The 24,084-nt window shown below is 39.3% G+C and overlaps 1 protein-coding gene across 2 annotated transcripts in view; it reads right to left on the bottom strand.

Annotated features, from left to right (window-relative positions):
• Positions 1 to 6,121: 6,121 nt before the first annotated feature.
• Positions 6,122 to 24,084, bottom strand: part of Dhx40 (DEAH-box helicase 40) — a 43,184-nt gene continuing 25,221 nt past the window's right edge. For both annotated transcript variants that reach the window (XM_070027050.1, XM_070027051.1), the window contains exons 10-18: positions 23,887 to 24,069; positions 22,264 to 22,344; positions 21,101 to 21,258; positions 15,722 to 15,836; positions 15,197 to 15,305; positions 12,022 to 12,116; positions 8,906 to 8,975; positions 8,202 to 8,430; positions 6,122 to 6,635 (exon numbers count right to left, since the gene is read on the bottom strand). In XM_070027050.1, the coding sequence (XP_069883151.1) occupies positions 6,496 to 6,635; positions 8,202 to 8,430; positions 8,906 to 8,975; positions 12,022 to 12,116; positions 15,197 to 15,305; positions 15,722 to 15,836; positions 21,101 to 21,258; positions 22,264 to 22,344; positions 23,887 to 24,069 (1,180 nt within the window). In that variant the 3' untranslated portion in view covers positions 6,122 to 6,495. The remainder of the gene's footprint in view (positions 6,636 to 8,201; positions 8,431 to 8,905; positions 8,976 to 12,021; positions 12,117 to 15,196; positions 15,306 to 15,721; positions 15,837 to 21,100; positions 21,259 to 22,263; positions 22,345 to 23,886; positions 24,070 to 24,084) is intronic.

The raw sequence follows: 24,084 nt of genomic DNA, 5'->3' as shown, positions 1-24,084 counted from the left end.
GCTGGGCACCAGCTCAGGCCACTCCTAGCTATTCCTAGCTACTCACTCACTCCTAGCTACTCAGGAGGCTGAGATATGAGGGTCACTGTTCTAAGCCAGCCGAGGCAGGAATCTCCATGAGACTCATCTCCAATTAACCACCAAAAACCCGGAAGTGGTGCTGTTGCTCAAGTGATGGAGTGCTAATCTTGAGCTGAAGAGCACAGGGCAACGCCCAAGCCCAGAGTTCAAGCTCCACGACCAACAAAAAAAAAAAAATCCAAGGCAACCTGTGACACATGCCTAGAGTCTCAGCACTGGGAAGAGGTAGTAGGGGCTCAGGTAGAAAGATCCAGTTTCAGGTCAGCCTAATCCACATATATTACCAAGATCCTTTCTGAAAAACAAGGAAACCAAGAACACAGAGACTTTTTAAAGATCTGCAGTTTGGGGTTGAGATATGTTTATTATGAGAGTATGCTACCCTTTCTAACACTAAAGGCAAGAGAAGTGTCATATGGTTTAGAAATCCCAAACAGTGGCCTGAGAATGTGGCTTAGTGGTAGAGTGCTTGCCTAGCATGCATGAAACCCTGGCTTCAATTCCTTACTACCACATAAACAGAAAAGGCCAGAAGTGGCACTGTGGCTCAAGTGGTAGAATGCTAGCCTTGAACAAAAGAAGGCTCAGGGACAGTGCCCAGGCCCTGAGCTCATGCCCCAGGACTGGCAAAAAATAAAAATAAAAAAATCCCAAAATTTTAAGGCATTATGTTTAGGGACTACCTAAGTTAGAGAACATATAAACTATGAAACCAGAAAACAAATCCTGCTGTGCAGAATGGATTTTTTTTTAACCTGCAGCAAACTACTGCAATGTATGAATCAATTCCCTAAAAAATGTTTTAGTAAGGTAGCCATGTAAAGGTAAATCGTCAAGTTATTTGAATTTGAAGTTGTTTTTTTCTGAATGTTCAACAGTAGGTCCTTGCAGTGAGGCACTGTGCATTAACAAAAACGACATTGTTTGGTTTGTTAAAGCATGCCAGTTTCATAAAACCTATACAGAAACCTGAATTGTGCTACCAATATTATATTTTACTCCAAGAACTAAGGTATGTGTATATACATGTTACCCCCAATGGAAAGATACGTTAAAAAAAAAAAAAACTTTTGTGGGGCACTAGTGGCTCACAACTGTAATTCTGGCTACTCAGGAGATTGACATCTGAGGATCACCCAGATAAGACTCATCTCCAGTTAACCACCAAAAAGCCAGAAGTGGAGCTGTATCTCAAGTGGTTCAATACTAGCTTTGAACAAAAATAAAAGAGAAAGCCCAGGGAGAACTTACTCTCTGCCTTTTAAATTCTCTTATAGAAAACAGCTTGAGCTAGTTGCAGGAAAAAATTCACACCACAAAGGCATTTCTCAGATATTTGAACATTTGGAAGCAAACTTTACTTACAGTTCAGATTGACAACTTGTAGGAGATACTTTAGCTAAACCCAAGTAAGACAACTATTTGAAATACCTCAAGCTCCCTTGGGTTACTGATAGGAATTCCAGCATGATTAGACCAGGTCTTTATTTCAAGCAAAAGTCACATGCCAGTAAGAAAATGAGTATTGCTTTGGTCTTAAGTATTTGCCCATTCAGTATCTAACTGTATATACACCCTATGTATAAGGTAGATTGTAGGTAAAGCTCCCCAACAGAAGTGAAAAAAAAAAAAGAAAGTGGCACTGTGGCTCAAGTGGTACAGCACTTGCCTTGAGCTGAAAAGCACAGGGACAGCACCCAGGCCCTGAGTTCAAGCCCCACGACCAACAACAACAACAACAAAATCCTGATAATAAAAAGTGGAAAAAAAAAAAAAAAAAGCATTTACAAAGCAAGGGAAAAAAGTCCTCAGTGGCTATTATAAAATGCGCCTGAGCTTATAAGACGACATTCATTGCTTGCCTGTCTGGGGCCTTTATGTAGACAAGTTTTATAATGTATCATGGATGGCAATAAGATGTATAGTAACTCTTTACTCTTTATCACGTAACTGCCAAGATGTCTTGTGGAGGATCAACCTAGAATCTGGTCCTGTTGTACAAGTCCCTTATATATTTCCTAAGGGTTAATTAAATCCCAATAAAGGTTAATTAGATCCCAATAAAAATGAAGTGGCTCATGTTACTTTAGAACGTCATCTCAGAAAGTTAGTTTAAACATAGAAATTTACAGAGAATTATGGAAATAAAAATTCAAAAGCAATTTAACTGCTGATCAATAGATCCCAAATCAATTTTTTATACTATATCCCTTTCCCAACCCCAAAACAAGTCACTTGAAGCTTGAAAGAATGTGTAGAATGAAAAGGGAACAAGGGATGAGAGTGGGGGGTGGGGTTTCCTCTTTGTAAATAGTTTAGAACTGTCTTTCTTGACCTCTGGAAATTATTAGTCCCTGCAGTTCAAAGTGAAGCCTGAAGCATGACCCATAAAAGTTTTGTCAGGGATGGTTGTAAGAATGCACATGCCTTGTTAATGAAGATAAAACAATTTCCTCAGAACAGAATTGACAAGGACAAATTTAGTGAAGTGTTAAATCAGTAATGAAGTTTCAATGAATTATAATTTACTCCAAATATTTTACAGTATTTACAGTGTAAAATTAAGTAACATTACATTCTTTGGAAAAGCTTAAGAAACAACTGATGTGGGGAAAGCAATTCTGAATCTTAAAGACCTCATTCCATTCCAATGAAGTTTTTTTTTTGTTTTTTTTTTTTTTTGGGGGGGGGCGTCCAGTCATGGGGCCTGAACTCTGGGCCTGGGCGCTGTCCCTCAGCTCTTCAGCTCAAGGCTAGCACTCTACCACTTGAGCCACAGTGCCACTTCCAGCTTTTTTCTTTTTGCTTATGTGGTACTGAGGAATCGAACCCAGGGCCTCAGGCATGTAAGGCAAGCAAGCGCTCTACCACTGAACCACCTTCCCAGCCCCCCAATGAAGTTTTATATATCACTTCTAACAAACGTAATCCAACCTAAGTATGTACCAAACCTAGAGAACAATTTAAAATTGCTTTTTTAAAAAAGTGTTTTTAATGTTGTTAGGGATCAAATCTAGGACCTTTGGTATGTACAAAAGTACTCTACTACTGGGCCACATTCCTAGTGGTAAAAATTAGTTGGTTTTTCTTTTTGGGTTTTTTTTTTTTTTTGCAGAACTGGGATTAGCACTATTAATTGAGGAATATTCCCAAACCCTTTTTTTTGCTTTATTTTTCAAGTTGTGTTTTGATTTTTGCTCCAGGCTTGATCTCAGACTATGATATTCCTACCTTCTAGTTTCTAATGAACCTCAGATCACAGGAACACATCACCATACCCAGATTCTTAAGATACTTATTTTTTGCCCAGCTGGCCTCAAACCCAGATCCCCTTAATATGTACTTCTGTATAGCTGGGATTACAGGCCTGAGTCATCATAGATACCCAGCTTAGGAAAAAATTTTTTTAAAGAAAACATCAGTTTGCAACCTTAAGAATAAACCTGGAGCCAGGCACCAGTGGCTCACACTGGTAATCCTAGCTACTCAGGAGGCTGAGATCTGAGGATCATGGGTCAAAGCTAGTCTGAGCAAGAAAGTCTGTGAGACTCCAATAAACCAGTCAGAAAACCGGAAGTAGTGCTGTGGCTCAAGTGGTAGAACGCTAGCCTTGAGCTGAAGAGCTCAGGGACAGCACCCAGGCCCAGAGTTCAAGACCCATGACTGACAAAAAGTAAATAAATAAAAATAAACCTGACAGGCAAGAATTATCAATTGATGACAAACCCTCACATTTTATGCAGAATGGGATAATTTACATAATCTAGAAGTACTTTCCCCTGAAATTACTTATGAATTGTAAGAGTAACCAGGTTGAATTTTTTTTAAAGTCTAACGAAATAAAATGTCACCAATAAGGAACAAATACCATATGCCTTAATATGTGATATCCTAGGAGAGACTATCACTTAAGCAGTATTCTAATAAAAAAAAATACCTTACTAGCAGGGTGCCGGTGGCTCAGGCCTGTAATCCTAGCTACTCAGGAGGCTGAGATTTGAGGATCTTGGTTCAGAGCCAACCCAAGCAGGAAACTCCATGAGATTCTTATCTCCAATTAACCATCAGAAAACCAGAAGTGACACTGTGGCTCAAGTAGTAGAGCACTAGCCTTGAGCTGAAAAGCTAAGAGACAGTGCCCAGGCCCAGAGTTCAAGCCCAACAACTACTACCACCACCAACAAAAAAAAACCCTTACTATGAGGTGGGGAAAAACCCTTAAATGGAGGATGCTATGAAAATAGCAAGTGCCATTTCTTAAAATTCAATGCAAAAAAAACTAAGGGAAACTGAAGACATTTTCCAGACTAAAACAGAGGAGCTGGGAATGTGGCTTAGTGGTAGAGTGCTTGCCTAGCATGCATGAAGCCCTGGGTTTGATTCCTCAGTACCACATACACAGAAAAAAGGCAAAAGTGGTGCTGTGGCTCAAGTGGTAGAGTACTAGCCTTGAGCAAAAGAAGCTCAGGGACAGTGCACAAGCCATGAGTTCAAGCTCCAGGACTGGCAAAAAAAAAACAAAAAACAGAGCAGGGAATGAGATGGAGAGCAAAATAGACTAAATGTTAACACCTGACTATGGACTGAATATCCTTAAGAAAAATGCCACAGAAGATGATATTGGGACAAGTGATGGCACTTGACTCTATGACTGTAGACTTTAAGTGTGTGTAAATATTTGCTGAAAAGAGCTTTCAAGAGCCCACAAGCCCATCACAAGTACTGTATCTAAGGAAACACACTAATAACATACATCTTAGCAGAGAAACTGACAAGACTAAATGATCAATGTACTGAAAGTGTCTAAAGCCCTAAGTAAATTAACATTGCTGCAAAGACAGAAACCATAACCACTCACCTACAAGGAAAAGCACATGGATTTGGGTCCTCTTGTGACTTTTCAAGAAAGGCTTCAAGTTTCTAATACTGAACATAAAACTGTGCCAGGTGCTGGTGGCTCACACCTGTAATCCTAGCTACTCAGGTGTCTGAGATCTGAGGATCACAGTTCAAAGCCAGCCTGGGCAGGAAAGTCCGTGAGATTCTTATCTCCAATAAACCACCAGAAAACCAGAAGTGGCGCTGTGGCTCAAAGACAGCCGCCAGGCCCAGAGTTCAAGTTCCTCGACCAACAAAAAAGCAAAAAACAAAAACAAAAAACCTGCGTAGATGCCAAAGGAAAATACTAGAAGTTAGTTCCCTATAAAGTTTAGACTCAGATTTTATTCCACACCAAAATATCTAAAAACACACATTATACTGTCTTTTGAGTTTTAATGACACTAATAGCTTTATTTAACAAACACTGAGTGACTACTATGTGCAAAAGCACTATGCCAGGTGCCATGGAAGATACAAAGACAAAAAAGACACAGCCCCTGCCCACAAGGAGCGTATAATCTAGTGAGAGACAGACATATACACAAATAACTAGAATACAAGGCAGTAAACAAGAGTAGGCAAGTGCTGCGTGTGGCCTGAGTGTAATACTAACTAGCCTCAAGGTTCCAATTTGAAACACTGGTGAAGTAGTGTTGGCTGCTTTGAAAATACCATCTTAAGATCAGCGTACCAGATATTTAAATAGTCCTACTCAAGCAGCTGGAGGCAAAAGAGTAGGCCAGGTGGAGGGACTACTTGAAAGCACTGTTACACCTACATACATGATGCTGATGCAAGTATGTAGGAACAGCTAAAAAAGACTTTTTATATATATATATTTATTTATATATCATCTTTCCTTTGGTTAATGGCTATAGCTACTGTTTTAAACAATATATTTTTTATATAAAAAGGAATTTGTATAATCCCAGAAAAAATCAATTTTAAGGATTAGTATTAATTCAAGAAAGAATCCTGTCATAGGCAAATTTTATTTACTAACTGACTCTTCTCTATATCTATAAAGCTCTGTAGCAATTAAACAGTTAGACATCTACGTATTGCTGAGTAAAAACCTCTTAATGTAAATTCAGCCTTCTGAAGAAAAAGGTCACGTACCTGAATAACACTAATCTAATAGCAACAAGAAGGCCTTAAAGAGATTTAAGGAAAATAATTTTTAATGCTTCAATGCAAATGGAATACACGCTGATTAAATACAATTCAATGTTCTTGGAAAATATCTCAATGACAGCGTTTAATACCAGTTAAGGCCAGCAAAACTGAAGCAAGGAAAATATTACAAGTATTGTCTTTCATTGGTTCGGGTATCATTGCCTATGACTATGCAACCCAATCCTTTTCTTCAAAATTCCATTTGTTGGTACTGATGAGCTTTGATTTGCTTTCAGCTCACAGGCTAGAAATAGCTGCTGACCACTTCCTCTTGGCAGTAATGTCTGAAATAACTGGCAAAGTAGAAGCACACTTCCTGGCTGCTTTTCCTACTTCCTGAATTGGAGGGTTGACTGCTTAGCCTGTTTCCTTCAATGTGTCACCATGATCTTGTGTCCTCTGCTGCTTTCTCTCAAGGAAACGAGCCCGTGCATCTGATATGGATTTGTCATCGTTTCTTCTTTGCATTTTCTTTAGGACTTCTTTTGATATTCCATCTGAAAAAATGACAAATTAATTCAATAAAATTTTTAATTTTGCATTTCAGAACTAAAGAAAGAAATATCCTAATTTTTTCAATGCTAAGTAAAGAATTAAAAGGAAATTAAGTTATGATTTATGCTTACAAAGTAAGAACTTGTGCTAGGAGATGTAACTCAGTATAGTGTGTGCTTAGCATGCCTAAGACCCTAAATTTGAAACCCTAAATATCTACTACCAACACAACAAAAAAATTACATAGAGGGAAAGTCAAAACAACTGTCCCTAATGCAGCATGTAGGACTATGTTACATTACTGCAACAAAACACTAAGTGGCTGACATTTCTAAAGACCCTTTTATAATTTCTTGGGTAAAAAACTTCACAATTCTATTAACCAGAGAAGCTAAATAAAGATATAATATGACCCATCCATTTAGCCTCAAACCTTTTTGTGTATGTAAACTGATAATTAAGTTTCCTGCCCTATTTCAGGATCATTGCTTTTCCTTTTCTTTTTTGTCAGCTGTGGGGCTTAAACTCAGATGCTGTCCCTGAGCCTCTCTGTGCTCAAGGATAGTGCTCTACCATTTGAGCCACAGTGCTACTTCTAGTTTTTAAGTGGTTAATTGGAGATGAGAGTCTCAAGAGACTTTTCTGTCCAGGCTGGCATTGAACTGCAATCCTTAGAAATCAGCCTCGTGGGGGCTGGGAAGGTGGCTCAGTGGTAGAGCACTTGCCTTGCATGCATGAGGTCCTGGTTCGATTCCTCAGCACCATATAAGCAGAAAAAAAAAGCTGGAAGTGGCGCTGTGGCTCAAGTGGTAGAGCGTTAGCCTTGAGCTGAAGAGCTAAGGGACAGCACCCAGGCCCAGAGTTCAGCCCCACGACTGGACCAAAAAAAAAAAAAAAAAAGAAATCAGCCTCCTGAGTAGCTAGGATTATAGGCATAAGTCACCAGCACCTGGCCTTATGCTGCTTTTCTAAATTTCCTTGGAAAAAAAAAAAAAGGAATTCTAAAGTAGTAATTCAGGAGCTGGGAATGTGGCTTAGTGGTAGAGTGCTTGCCTAGAATGCATGAAGCCCTGGGTTTGAGTCCTCAGTACCACATAAACAGAAAAAAGCCAGAAGAGGCACTATGGCTCTTAGTGGTAGAGTGCTAGCCTTGAGCAAAAGAGAAGCTCAGGGAAGCTGGGCACCAGTGGCTCAGACATGTAAACTCTACCTACTCAGGAGGCTGAGATATGAGGATGGTGGCTCAAAGCCAGCCCAAGCAGGAAAAGTCTGTGAGACTTACCTCAAGTTAATCACCAGAAAACCAGAAGTGGTACTGTGGCTCAAGTGGTAGAGTGCCCACCTGGAGCTGAAGAGCTCAGGGACAGTACCCAGACCCAGAGTTCCAGCCCCCGGACCAACAACAATAAAAAAGCAGCTCAGGAACAGTGCCCAGGCCTTGGGTTCAAGCCCCAGGACTAGCAAAATAAATAAATAAATAAAGTAATAATTCATAAAAATACAGACAAAAATAGTAAAGCACCACTAGGAAATAGTATGACATAACAGTTAAGAGTGGAATGACTTACCCTTTAGCTGCTTTACATTTTCCTTATTGGTCCATCTTCTTCTTGCATCTTCTCTAACTTCACGTCGAGCCACACTACTCAAATCATGAGCATTCAATTCATGCAGCTTGGGCAACAAGTCTCTCACCCATTCATAACGGATTGGACACACAATTCTTGCGTAGACTTTGGTGGTAACTAATACCTCATGAAAAATGATCCATTCAAGTTTGGTTTCCTGTTCATGAAGCTATACAAAGGAATTCATTATTATTCATTATTATTATTCATTATTCCACATTAGACCAATCAAATAACCCAAATCCTCCTAACAATTAGATCAACCAATACCCTTACAGCTCTATGTACAATATATATGAGGATAAATGAGATATATGAGGCTGGCCATTGGTGGCTCACGCCTGTAATCCTAGTTACTCAGGAAGCTGAGATAGTGGCTCAAAGCCAGTGCGGCAAGAAAATCCATGAACTCCAATTGATCACCAAAAAGCCAGAAGTAGAGAAATGGCTCAAGTGGTGGAGTACCACTTGAGTGAAAAGCAGCCATGAATGAAAAGCTGAGTTTAAGGCCCTGAGTTCATTCTCCAGTATCAACACAAAAACGAAGATATAACCTCAACCTCAAAGTGAAAAGTAAAAGTCATTTATATATTATTTACTCCTATACTCTTATGTCTTCCCTTTATTAAAAATAATGTACTTACTGCTGAGGAAGGATGAATATGAACTGGGCTTCCACGTCCATCCATTGTACAAAACGTTCTTCCAATAGATCTATAAACAGAAAAAAACAAATGATAAAAATCAAAACAATAAAGAAATGAAGTAGAACATCAAGTCTAACAATGAATAACTAAAATATGTTCTACTACCAAGAGTACAGTAAGCAGAGGTTTACTTTTTTGGGAGGGGGGAGTTTAAGGAGGCCACAGAGCACTTGCCCATTCTCAAATTCTATACCTCCTCAATGAACTTCTACATAATAGCAATACCCTCTCTTTCATTGTAATATTAAGTAAGGAAGTTATTAATGATACAGAAGAAATATACCTAATGACTTTAACACTTTATTCTTTTAATTATGTATTTATTTTTTTACTTTTTTTTTTTTGTCGGTCATGGAGCTTGAACTTTGGGCCTGGGCACTGTCCCTCAGCTTTTCAGCTCAAGGTGAGCGTTCTACCACTTGAGCTACAGCGCCACTTCCGGTTTTCTTGTGGTTTATTGGAGATAGGAGTCTCACAGTCTTTCCTGCCAGGCTGGCTTTGAACCTCGATCCTCAGATCTCAGCCTTCTGAGTTGCTAGGATTACAGGCGTGAGCCACCGGCGCCTGGCTTTAATTATATTTTTATACTAATGCAACATGGTCCGAAGAACCAATTTTCCATTTCTTCAATGTGAATGTCTTGCTTCTACAAATCCATTTGCAAGTCTACACCAATAATTCACTCAAACAAAGTTTAGCATCTCCTAGGTTTGGCGCATACTACAAAAATTGCTTTATTTCATAGAAGCAAGGACCATTATCACTGCTGCTATTGCTGCTTCTGCTATGGCTAAGCCACTAAAGACTGCCGGTTTTGGTGTGGTCAGGCTGTGAGAACTCAGCCCCAGTGATATGATGGCATGACCCAGAGTGTGCTCCAAAGTAGAGCCTATAGCCAAACCCAGCTGCAGGTGAACCAACAACAGATGTAAAGCTACTTCTGACAACAAGCTGAGAGCACAGGCTCTCATTACCAAAACTATCCTAAGATCAAGCCCCAGGAGTAGCGTGCACGTGCACATGCATGGGCAGGCGTGCAGAGACACACAGACAGACAGACAGACACACACACACACAGACACACACACACACACACACACACACACACACACACACACACACGAGACCTTATTAAAAGATCAAAACTAAGACTCAAATAAATCAGATAGTGTTCTCAAGACATGTGTAAGAATATAGTTTTTTCAAGTAATACATAGTAAAACAAAATCGTCTACTTCTGGGTTACATAATGTACAGTTTTTGGCTTTTTTTGGTCAGTTATGGGGCTTGAACTCTAGGCCTGGGCACTGTCCCTTAGCTCCTCAGCTCAAGGTGAGCACTCTACCACTTGAGCCACAGCGCCACTTCCAGTTTTCTGAGTAGTTTATTGGAGGTAAGAGGCTCATGGCCTTTCCTGTCCGAGTGGCTTTGAACCACAATCCTCAGATCTCAGCCTCCTGAGCAGCAAGGATTACAGGCTTGAGCCACCAGCACCCAGCAAATAAACCTTTTTTTTTTTTTTTTTTTTGGTTAGTCCTGGGACTTAAACTCTGGGCCTGGACACTGTCCCTGGGCTCTTCAACTCAAGGTAAGAGCTCTACCACTTGAGCCACAGTGCCACTTCCTGTACAGTTTTTATATTATAATATGCTACAACTCTTTTCAAAGTGATATTTTACTGTTCTAAAACATGACAATTAGAAAAATCTCATGTATCCTTTTTTCTTTTTTTTGTCGGTCATGGGACTTGAACTCTGGGCTTGTGCGCTGTCCTTGTGCTCTTCAGCACAAAGCGAGCACTCTACATCTTGAGCCACAGCACCACTTCCAGTTTTCTGGTGATTTATTGGAGATAAGAGTCTCACGGACTTTCCTCCCTTTCCTGCCCAAGCTGGCTTTGAACCTCAATCCTCAGATCTCAGGCTCCTGAGAAGCCTGAGCCACCAGGCGGCCGGCTTCTCATGAATGTTTTTATAAAGATTTTTTTAAATCTTCAAATGGTTGTACAAGTGGGTTATAATTTAACATGTCCATTTATGTGTGCAGTGCATCTGGATCAAAGATACCTTTTTTTTTTTTATCATTCTCCCCTATTTTCAAAATCCCTCCCCACTTGAATCATATCAAGTTTGCCACTTTCTTTTTCACAAATGTACACTGGGTACTCTGATGACATTTGTTCCCCATTCCTTTTTTGTCCACAATACTTCCACTAAATCCCCCACTTGACACTATGTTTAACTTCCTGATAGTCATGTCTCTTAATTATTCAGAGTTTTTCTCAGAATATCACTCCTGCATAGACTATACTTTATAGTCCACTTAATTATGCATATATGTATAGTCGCCTATGTGTTTACATGGAAGGCTGAATTCTGGGTCTAAGATCCACATAGGAGAGGAAGTATGTGCCCTTTGTCCTCTGGACCTATATCTATATATACACACAGTTACACACAGTTACACACACACACACACACACACACACACACACACACACACACACACACACACACACACACACACACACACACACACACACACACACACACACACACACACACACACACACACACACACACACAGTTTTTTTTTGTTTTTTTTTTATGCCACTCCTAGGCCTGAATACTGTCTTGAACTTTTGTGCTCAAGGCTAGTGGTCTTCCACTTGAATTACAGCTCCACTTCCACTTTTTTTGTTGCTTTATTAAAGATAAGAATCTCATGGACTTTCCTGTCTGAGCTGGTTTCAAACTGTGATCCTTAGATCTTATCCTTCTAAGTAGCTGAGATTACAGGCATAAGCCATCAGTGCTGTTAACATATCCATTCATTCACTTTAGGTATTCTGGGACTGTTTCCATAGGCAACGTTTTCCTAATTTACATCTTTAACTCCAAATTTTATACCTTCCTATACTTTGTATACATTTAGTCTTTAATATTAAATATTAACAGTAATATTAAATTTTAAAATGTAATCTTTAATAGTTCATATATTATAGTCAAATATAGTAGTATTTCTGATCCACCTTTCAAAGTCTTATAGCTTACCTTCGAGCAACATTTTTGAAGTAGCCTGCACAAAGACATCTTCGTAGTACTTCATGTTTAGGGCCTTCAAAAGTCTCTCTTGGAAAGTCACTTTGCTGTAGAATATATGTTTAGTGGTAAATCTAACAGAACAATTTAAATACTCTTTTATTTTTATTTTTTGTGTGTGTGTGTATGCCAGTACTGGGGCTTGAACTTAGGGCCTGGGCACTGTTCCTTACCTTTTTCATTCAAGGCTGAGACTCTTAATACTTGAGCCACAACTCCACTTCTGGCTTTTTGCTGATTAAATGGAAATAAAAGTCTCATGGACTTTCCTGCCTAGGCTGTGGTCGTCAGACCTGTGGTCCTCAAATCTCAGTAGTAGCTGGGATTAATATTCCTGAATAGTTGGGATTATAGGCATGAGCCATTGGTGCTCAAATCTGATCTTTTATTTTTATTTATTTTTTTGTCAGCTGTAGGGCTTGAATTCAGGGCCTGGGTGCTGTACCTGAACATCTTCGTGCTCAAGGGCAGTACTCAACCACTTGAGCCACAGCACCCCATTCAGTTTTTGAGTGGTTGACTGGAGATAAGAGTTTCGTGGGGACTTTATAGCCCAAAAGCTAGCTTCAAAGCCACTCAGATATCAGCCTCCTAAGTAAGCAGGATTACAGGAGTTAAGTCACTGGCACCTGGCTTTTATTTTTAATACTTGGCATTCCTAAAGACGTCTACTCAGGCCAATATAGTGTAAAAAAGGATAAAAAATTTACTCTTGCATCTGAAATAACCACAAGATGGACAAACTACATGAATACTGTATTTCAGAGTACTGAATTCTCAAAGCCTGACTACCAGAGCTCTGCAGATGATCTGTTGAGATGAGTACTGACTGGCACATGAATGTGAAGAGCTATCAGCCTAACCAAAGAACCTCCCAAAAGGATAAGAAAACATAGTACTTAGTATTCACAATAGATTAGGAATTATGCCAATCCTATAAATTAGATTAGATTAAGTGTTAGGAAGAGTACTCAGAAGGATCTTGCCTCAGTAGTATACTGCTCTAGAGTGAGCACTGTTTTAATCTTGTATAGCAAATCTAGCAAGCTGACCCAAAAGGATCAAATAGCTTCCAAGTAGATAAAATAAAAAAATAACCAACACCTAGCATAATAAAATTCACAATCTGTCATCCACTCAAAAACTATTAAACATATATAAAAGTAGGAAAATACAAGTCATAAGAACATATATAGATACATAAATATCATCCCAGAATAAAAATATTAACTAAATTATGCATATTATAACTGGACTATAGAGTTCTATGGGTTTACTTCCCCAGCATTACCCATTTTAGTGACAAGTAGAGACCCAGGAAACAATTCCCTTTTGTTTTAAAGATGCAAATCTAACATCTAGAGCTGAAAAATAGTACATGGGATTAATGTGCGACACTGCAGAAATAAAGACGGATGTAAGGACAAAGCAAGCAGAAAACTTTCATTCAAAATTAAACATCTAGTTCTGGAGGCCTGAAGGAGAGGAGAAGACTTGCCTAACAAGCACCAGGACATGTACCCAGAACCACCCAAAATTAATTAGATAAAAAGTAAATGAGCTGGGCGCCAGTGGCCCACGCCTGTAATCCTAGCTACTCAGGAGGCTGAGATCCTAGGATCTCAGTTCAAAGCCAGCCCAAGCAAGAAAGTCCGTGAGACTCTTATCTCCAATAAATCACTAGAAAACCGGAAGTGAGCTGTGGCTCAAGCGGTACAGTGCTCGCATTGAGCTGAAGAGCACAGGGACACTGCCCAAGCCTAGAGTTCAAGCCCCACAACCAACAAAAATAAATAAAAAGAAAAATAAAAAATAAAAAAGAAACAGCCAGCTATAGTGGCTAACATCTGTAATCCCAGCACTCAAGAGGCTGAAGAAGCTGGGCGCTGGTGGCTCACGCCTGTAATCCTAGCTACTCAGGAGGCTGAGATCTGAAGATCACGGTTCAAAGCCAGCCCAGGCAGGAAAGACCGCGAGACTCCTATCTCCAATAAACCACCAGAAAACCGGAAGTGGCGCTGTAACTCAAGTGGTAGAGCGCTCGCCTTGAGCTGAAGAGCTGAGGGACAGCGCCCAGGCCCAGAGTTCAAGCCCCACGACCGACAAAAAAAAGAGGCTGAAGAAATAATTTCATGAGTTTGAGGCCGGCCTGGGTTACATAGCAAGACTGTGTCTTAAAAACAAGACACCAAAATGAAAGACAGAAAACAGACAATGATTATTCATGTTATTAATTGTCATTAGTGATAATCAGCATGGAATGATGAACATGTGTGGAAAAGGAAAGTCATACAAGGGCTGGGAAGGTGGCTCAGTGGTAGAGCGCTTGCCTTGCATGCATGAGGCCCTGGGCTCGATTCCTCAGCACCACATAAGCAAAAAGAAAAAAAAGCCGGAAGTGGCGCTGTGGCTCAGGTGGTAGAGCACTAGCCTTGAGCTGAAGAGCTGAGGGATAGTGCCCAGGCCCAGAGTTCAGGCCCCACGACCAGACCCAAAAAATAAATAAATAAATAAATAATGTAACTAGGTCTGGGAAGGTGGCTCCGTGGTAGAGTGCTTGCTTTGCATACATGAGGCCCTGGATTTGATTTCTCAGCACCATATCAACAGAAAAAGCCTGACATGGCACTGTGGCTCAAGTGGTAGAGCACTAGCCTTGAGCTGAAGAGGTGAGGGACAGCTCCCAGGCCCAGAGTTTAGGCCCCACGACCAGACCCAAAAAAAAAAGGTAAGTACAATCATTCCACTTATATTAAATAGCAGGAAATGAAAACATATATAGTGACAAAAGGCAGACGAGTGGTTACTCAAATAAGGAGGACAGGGAGGCATGTGAGGTGAGATACAAGGATTGCAAAAGCGCTTTAGGAAACTTTGGGAGGTGAGTATGCTCATGATCTTGTCTGCAGTGATGTTTTATAGGTTTATACAGATTTCAAACTTTGTCAAATTGTGCATTTTTAATATATACAGATAAATGTTTTTATACCTATTAGTAACTATTCACAGGGTCAGAGAGATGGGTTTATATAGAATTAAGCAGAAAAGGAAAGATAGGTAGATCAGAAAGGATGGAAAGAAGAAAGAATGACCTATATAGGCATCAGAGAAAAAAAATATTAATCACCTGTTTAAGTTTCCTAATTAGTTCTCGAAGTTGAGCTTCCACACGAAATGCAGAAAATAAGCACCTCCAATGAATCCAATGTTTTTGGCACCATGAAGCTGGAGCTCCACTATAAAACAGAAATATTGGTACCTTGAAAACGTGTTTTAAAAATTTTGTTAACAGACTTCTTTTTACATACATATGCACTAAAAAATACATCTAAGCATTTTCTCAACTAACTTATCTACACAGAAAAAAAATTCTGTAAGATCATTTTCAGGAAGAGATTGAGGAAAGAACAAAGAGAACCAATACATGCCATAGATAGATAGATAGATAGATACATACATACATACATACATACATATAGAATATATGCTTAACCTGTGTCTAACACACACACACACCGACACCCCTAAGTCACCTGACATGATGATGTTTAAATACCTCAGCATCATCCCTACTGAACCTCAGTGCCTAAAGTCACAGAGCTATAGATCCAACTAACATTTACCAATACAAGGGATCACCTCACTCATATACCTTGATTTGCACTGTTCAAAGATAACAGCTAAAGTTGCAAAGTCATTAAATCCTCCAGCTTTAGCTGCCAATTCTCGATGTCTCTGTTCTGCTTCCTTCTGGTACTCAGGATCAACTAAAAGAAAATGAGACAATTTAGTTCTATTTTCCACCACTGTGCCTGTTTTTGCCAAATTCATCAAAATCTTGTTTCACCCTATGTAATATAAGGTAGAACTACATAAGCTCTTCTTGATAGGCTTTAAATTCCTTCTACAACTTTTCTTCTTTGCTCCTTCTTCTTAATGTTTTCAATTTGTCACATATTCATTAAAAAAATCCTCAAGCCGGCACCAGTGGCTCACCCTTGTAATCCTAGCTACTCAGGAGGCTGGGATCTGAGGATCGCTGTTCAAAGCCAGCTTGGGCAGGAAAGTCCGTGAGACTCTTACCTCCAATTAACCACCAGAAAATGGGAAGTGATGCTGTGGTTCAAGTGGTACAGAGCTAACCTTGAGCTGAAGAGATCAGGGACAGTGTCCAAGCCCAGAGTTCAGCCCAACAACTGACCAAAAAAAAAAAAAAATCCTCAAGGCTATCCAATATTAATTGGTCCCCAACTAATAATAATTCAACTTGGGATTTTCTGATTTTACAATGATGTGAAAACAATATGTATTCAGCAGTAACTACACTTTAAATTTTCATCTTTTCTCAACATGTACCAACTCCTTCATGATACAGTATCAGGAGCCAGACTTCTATGTTAACCATACATTTATGAGGATAAACAACAGATTATTTCACAGTGCACTCTGTTATAAGCTATGATCAGTAGGTTACATATTTTAAATGTGTATTTGACCTACAATATTTTCAACTTATGATAGGTTCATCAGCATAGGAACAGTCTAAATCAAAGAATACTGGTCTTAAGTAGGTATACTACTAAATATTTCTATGTATGATGTATCTATACAGTGTTTTATTTTTTGTCAATGGGATGTAAAAATTACTTTATTCATTTCATTACCTGTATTTCAGTACATATAGAATCATTCAATAAAAATTATGATCTGATATTGCCTAGAGTTGAGGAACACCACAATTTAACTGACCATTACATATCCAGTTTCTAATTATGGGTAATTAAACATGACTCCATTGCTAAGAAGGGAGGACTGAGTTTGAAGTACAACAGTACCTCAATTCACCTCTCCCGGAGTTCCTGCTCCATATAGTTCCAAGAGGAGGATGAGAACAATTGCTATAAAACATTAGCAATATTTTCCCAGCCAACTTAGTATTTGGTAAGATTACAGGTTAGTGATACCAATAGAGGCACGCCAGACAAAAATTTAACAGAGATATCAGTGCTAAAGCCTAGTATCCTGGAAAACTGTAGAACTGTTCAAAGCTGGGTCTTCTGAGGAGCAAACAGAGGAAACATAAGCCTTCTGCTCCTTGGCTGAACAGAGAACAAACTGAGAAACTCCCTCAACTAGGAAAGTAGTCTCCAAAACGTACAACACAGATCCAATTATAAAAAATGAATATATTCTTGGGTGGGGCTGGGAAGGTGGCTCAGTGGTAGAGCGCTTGCCTTGCATGCATGAGGCCCTGGGTTCGATTCCTCAGCACCACATAAGCAGGAAAAAAAAAGCTGGAAGTGGTGCTATGGCTCAAGTGGTAGAGTGCTAGCCTTGAACTGAAGAGCTGAGGGACAGCGCCCAGGCCCAGAGTTTAGGCCCCATGACCAGACCCCCCCCCACCACCCCCCAAAAAAAGGCTGGAAAATATTCTTGGTTTAAGAAGTTCAAGTACCTCTGAGTAAGCATTGACTGACCACTGGAATTGAAAAGTACAATAAACAAAATGAAACCTTTCTAAGAGGGAATGAACAGATTAAATCTGGAAGAAAAATAAATGAATGAATTAGTTTTTAAAAATTTCTGACATAGCCAGGTGCCAGTGACTCATGCCTGTAATCCTAACTACTCAGGAGGCTGAGATCTGAGGATAGAAGTGCAAAGCCAGCCCAGGCAGGAAACTCGTGAAACTCTCATCTCCAATTAACTACCAAAAAATCAGAAGTAGCACTGTGGCTCAAGCGGTAAGAGTGCTTGCCTTGAGCTGAAGAGCTCAGGGACAGCACCCAGGCCCAGAGTTCAAGGCCCACGACCAAAAAAAAAAAAAAAAAATTCTGACACAGTCAAAATGTTTGAACAGGGGCTGAGAAGGTGGCTCAGTGGTAGAGCACTTGCCTTGCATGCATGAGGCCCTGGGTTCGATTCCTCAGCACCACATAAGCAGAAAAAAAAGCCGGAAGTGGCGCTGTGGCTCAAGTGGTAGAGCGCTAGCCTTGAGCTGAAGAGCTGAGGGACAGTGCCCAGGCCTAGAGTTCAGGCACAAGAGTGAACAACCCCCTCCCCCCTCCCCCCCGTTTTAACAGGTATGTCACAAAGAAAGACACAAATTGTCAGTAAGCATATGAAAGTGTTCAATAGCAGTCATCAGGAAGATGCAAATCAAAATAAATTATAAAAGAATGTATAAAATGAAAATGAGCTAGGTGTCTGAAATCCTAGCTACTCAGGAGTCTGAGATCAGTGTATCTGCTAGAAACCAGCCCAGGCAGACAAATCAAATCTATGAGACTCTTATCTTTTATTAACTAGCAAAAAGCTGGAAGTGGAGATTTGATTCAAGGGGGTACAGTGCCTACAGAAAAAAGCTAAGCAAGAATGGGAAGCTGAGGACAAGCCCCAGTATGTGTATGTGCACAGGCGCGCGCACACACACACGCGTGCGCACACACACACACACACACACACACACACACAGGATGGGAATACTAAATACCAAGGAGACCATGTGGTACAACTGCACTCTGCTGATGGAATATTTAAAATGGTACTGTTAATTTTGCAAAATGTCTGGCAGTTTACATACCTCTACTCAACAGCATAATTTTATTTCCTACATATACAGAAGATTCACTATATTTACTCACTTTTACTCATAAACAAATGTTACTCATAAATGTTACTCATAAATAGCTCAAATATTCATAAAAAGGATAACAGATGAACCAACTGTAGAACCAAGGGAACTTTATGGAATGATAAAAACTGTTAGGGGTATGGATTATATGAATTCACTAAATTATATATCTTAAAAACTATAGGGAAGGGATAGTAGAGGAAAAACAAAGGAGGGGGTAACAATGCTCGATAGGAAATATACTCATAACCTTACTCATGTAACTGTAACCTCTTTTGTACAGTATCTTTACGATAAAAAATATATATTAATAAAACCTACAAGCAATTAATTAACTCTAATTATAATGGTTATCTTTCACAAAATCAAGCCAATGAATTCTAAAACTACTTCTATATGTCTAGGTAAAAGGGACAGTCTGAATACAGACTCTATATAAGCTAATAGTAGTATTATGTCAATATTCCTAATTGTCCTTGCTCTAGGTAAATATGCATGTAGATATTCTGTGGTAACAGAGCACAATGTCACCAATTTATTCTTAAGTTATTCAGAAAAGAACAAGAATATATAGACATACAGATGAGGGAGGGGCAACAGGGACAATTTTTATTTCAATTGATGAAATTAGAAGGTATTCCTGCTTTGCAGTACTTCTGTTTGGGTCTAAAATTATAATAAATTATAATAAAAATTATAATAAATCCCTAGGGAGGGAGAGGAGGAAAGAAAGGGAGGAGAAAAACTGTTCCAGCTACATGGGAGATTGAAATTGAACCAAGGAGTTCAAGGTTCAAGGCTAGCCTAATAAAACATCTAAGACTCAAAAAGTGAAAGATTATTTCATCTATTTAAATTTACCAACAAGTAAAAAGTGGTTGTTTTGCTTTTACCCTAGCCTTAACTGTTGGCTCCCTAATTTTACAAATGAAAAGTAACAAAATCCAGAAAAGCTAGACCTATAGTCAGATGACTCAGTAGTGGTACAGTTAGATAGGACTTTAAATTCCTGATTCCCAATACTTTACAATTGTTTTTACAGTAGGTTTAGCTTTAATTCTTCCTAGTAAAAATTAGTCAACATTACTTACTGCTAATAGAATATTTTTCAGAAAAAAAGCAATTGCAACTATAATATTATATTACACACACATACACACAAGATAGGGCACTCCATTCTTAATCTTGAATGTAACAAGGTAGAAGCTCCTTGGGGAAAAGTAGGGAGGTCACTCCAAAAGATGAAAACAAAGATGACATATATTGAATTAAGTTATATCCCAAACTGACACACCAAGAAAAGAGGAAAGGGAAAGTTTAAAGACATGGAAACTTCAAATAATCTAAGGATATAAGGGCTGAACTACCTTTTCTTTTGAGATTCTAGGAAAAAAACAAGGTTAATATATTACTGATGGTGGCTGAGAAGGTGGCTCAGTGGTAGAGCGCTTGACTTGCATGCATGACGCCCTGGGTTCGATTCCTCAGCACCACATAAGCAGAAAAAAAAAAGCCGGAAGTGGTGCTGTGGCTCAAGTGGTAGAGTGCTAGCCTTGAGCTGAAGAGCTGAGGGACAGCGCCCAGGCCCAGAGTTCAGGGCCCACGACTAGACCCTCCCCCCAAAAAAATAAAGCTGTAAGTAGAGCTATGGCTCAAGTGGTAGAGTTTTAACCTTGAACAAAAGAATCTCCTGGACAGTAGACCGACCCTGAATTCAAGCCCCAGGACAAAAAAAAAAGGACAAAGCAGACTAGAATTATGAAAGCTGTGATCTTTCAACTCAGTATATTAGCTAAGCCCACAAAAGATAACTGAATTATTATAGATAAAAACATTTAATTTGTATTCATTTTTAAATATCAGGGGTGGCTATACAAAGATTTTAATAATAGAGAGGAACTGTGTGCCTATGGTGGGCATGGGGGACAATGTGAACTTTCTGCTAATTTTCTGTACCACATCATCCTACTTATTGTTCCTATGTAGCTGAGGTGACAGGCATAAACTATCATGTTGAAATATTTTTACTGGTTGTGATGAGATCTTGAGCACTTTTTGCCTGCACAATGCTATGGATCATCACCTCCTGAGTAGCTAGGATTATAGGTGTGAGCTGCTACACGTGTCAAATTTTTTGTTGTTAAAAATCTTCTCAATAGGGCTGGGAAGGTGGCTCAGTGGTAGAGTGCTTGCTCTGCATGCATGAGGCCCTGGGTTCGATTCCTCAGCACCATTTAAATAGAAAAAACTGAAAGTGGCGCTGTGGCTCAAGTGGTAGAGCACTAGCCTTGCGCTGGAGAGCTGAGGGATAGTGCCCAGGCCCAGAGTTCTGGCCCCACGACCCACAAAAACAACAACAACAACAACAACAAAAAACCTTATCAATAAATTTCTTACCAGGTCTAATGAAGACATTTTCCACAGACAACATTGCTGCTATTGGAAGTAGTAAATCTTCACAATCAAGAGAAGCAGCCTTGATTACTGCACATGTCAGATGTGGAGGGAGAGGAAATTCCACCATAGATAAACCCAATCTTGTCACATGGCCACTCCTTAATACAAAGAAAAAGTTCTTACATACAAATGTAATACTGATGAGAATAAATCAGACATAATTTAAATTTCCTGAATTGAACTCCAGAAATTCAATCCCAGGAAACTGTGATTATTGACAAGATGAATATAAAGATATAAACTGTCTATTATAAAACCATGATACAGCCAAAAATTAAACAACTGAGTTAGGAGCCAGTAGTATAATAGATATAAACATATAAAAGCACAAAGGATGCCTTTGAAGAAATAAAAGAGTAATAAAGGATCTTCCCCCATAACACGATCATGAAAACCATGATTCTGGCTCCCTTTTCATTTTTATATGCCCAGCATAATGTGTAACACTAAAATGGCAGTTAGAAAATGCTTAATAAAACTAGTATTACACAAAAATGGCTTGGGTTTGGAGAATATTTCTGCTTTTGCTTTTAGTTTAGGTTTTTGTTTGTTTGAGACAAGATCTCACTAAGGCCCAGGCTTGTCTTAAAATCAAGATATACTCCTGCCTCAGCCATGTGCTTATATGAGAAGCATATACTACTATGATCAGCTAAAAAACTGTTTTTACAAGACAGGGTTTAAATCAGAATTGTGGTGAAGACAAACTAAGGACGATTAGAATTTCCAATAAAACAATCCATTCAAATTGAGAAAAATAATTTTCTATTGAAAAAGAAAGTTACTTAGAACTCTGCTTAAAAAGAGATCAACAGCTGGGGCGCTGGTGGCTCACACCTGTAATCCTAGCTACTCAGGAGGCTGAGATCTGAGGACTGCAGTTCAAAGCCAGCCAGGGCAGGAAAGTCTGTGAGACTCTTATCTCCAATAAACCACTAGAAAACCGGAAGTGTGGTGCTGTGGCTCAAGTGGTAGAGTGCTCGCCTTGAGCTGAAGAGCACAGGGACAGCACCCAAGCTGAGAGTTCAAGCCCCACGACTGACGGAAAAAAAAAAAAAAAAAAAAGAGAGAGAGATCAACAATCTATTTTTTTTTTTTTTTACCTGTCAATAGCATCACACTGATAAAGTTGTTTAAGAGCTTCCAAAATAAGTCTCTCATTAGGTGGATCCAAATAGGGAAACCTGTGCATTTAAACGAGATATGAAATGTAAAGGTTGTTCCTTGAGCATGGTAGAATTTTTACAGATTTGAAAATTGTTTAAAAATTTTACTTCTCCAAGGGTCACTCACACCTATAATCCTAGCTACTCAGGAGGCTGAGATCTGAGTACTGCGGTTCAGAGCCAGCCCGCAGAGGAAAACCCATGAGATTCTTATCTCCAATTAACCACCAGAAAACCAGAAATGGCACTGTGGCTCAGGTGGTAGAGCACCTATCATGAGCTGAAGAGCTCAGGGACAGTGCCCAGGCCAAGAGTTCAAGGTCCATGACAGACAAAAAAAAATTACTTCTCCGTTTCTTAAGTCCTCTTCTAAAAAGCAAAACATTTATGATCACAATCAATTCAGCAAAAATTTTTTCACTTTATTCTTTCATTCAAGATGTACTTCTTTTTATCCCCCCCCATGTGAACTCCTTTTATTCTTGTTCTGACAAACTCTCAAAACCAATATAACCTACTTTCTTTTTTTTTGTTGTTAACTATTTTATTGTAAAGATACTATACAGAGGGTTACAGTTACCTCATGTAGTAAGGTAGTGAGTACACTTCCTATTGAACATTGTTACCCCCTCCATTGTTTTCCCCCTACCATCCCTTCCCTCCCTACTTTCCCCGAGGTTCTTTTTTTTTTTTTTTTATTGTGATTAAGGGATTACATAATTTCCCGAATTTCACAGTACTGTGGAATAATGATGCTCATTTAAAGTCACAACTTCATTCTAACTTTGCTGGAGCATATTGTCTATCACAGTCTATAACATATAATGGTGTTCACATGTTATACACCATACATGTGATCAGCAGCACGGGGATATTTAGTAGTGGTTCGACCAGATGAGTGGGAGTTCTTTGTTTCTTAAGTCCTGTTAGTTTTGTCGTATCACCTAACATTTTTAACCTACTTTCTTTAGCACAATTCTTCTTATGTTTTTGTATGTGTGTGTGCATTGGTCCTAGGGCTCAAACACAGGGCCTAGCCACTGTCCTTGACTTTTTTTGCTAGAGGTCTACCATTTGAACCACAGTTCCACTTCTGGTTTTCTGAAGATTAATGGAACATAAGTCCCACTGACTTTCCTGCCCAGACTGGCTTCAAAACACAATCCTCAAATCTCAACCTCCCGAGTAGTTAAGATTGCAGGTGTGAGCTGCTAGCATCTAACTGTAAAAACATTTTAATTTTTTATTTTTTTGACAGTCCTAGGGTTTGAACTCTGGGCTTGAGTAGTATCTCTTGAGTTTCTTTGGCTCAAGGCTAGCACTCTATCCACTTGAGCCACAACGCCACTTCTGGCTTTTTCTGAGTAGTTTATTACAAAGAGTCATCTCATAAACTTTCCTGCCCAAGTTAGCTTTGAACCATAATCCTCAGATCTCAGCCTTCTGAGTAACTAGGATTACAGGTGTGAGACACCAGCAGCTGAGTTTGCAAAACAATTTTGAAAAATGACCTGACTTCACTCAAATACATTTTTTTTTCGAACTTGCCTACATACATACCTTATGACATCGTGTATGGCAAGGCACTTTAAGGTCAGAACAACAGATGTCAAACTAGTTCTCTTAATCTCAGGAATCACATGGTCAGGCATACATTGGTTCCAAAAGTCTTTACTGTAAATCCGAAAACATTTTCCTGTAGCAGTCCTTCCAGCTCGGCCACTTCGCTGTAAGGCCTCACTTCTAAAAAAGAAAAAA

The sequence above is a fragment of the Dipodomys merriami genome, unplaced genomic scaffold, assembly GCF_024711535.1.
Source record: "Dipodomys merriami isolate MVZ:Mamm:240054 unplaced genomic scaffold, mDipMer1.0.p SCAF_19, whole genome shotgun sequence".
Classification (NCBI taxonomy): Eukaryota; Metazoa; Chordata; class Mammalia; order Rodentia; family Heteromyidae; genus Dipodomys; species Dipodomys merriami.
The sequence above is the reverse complement of the archived record's forward strand: the minus strand, read 5'-3'. Positions and strand labels throughout refer to the sequence as shown.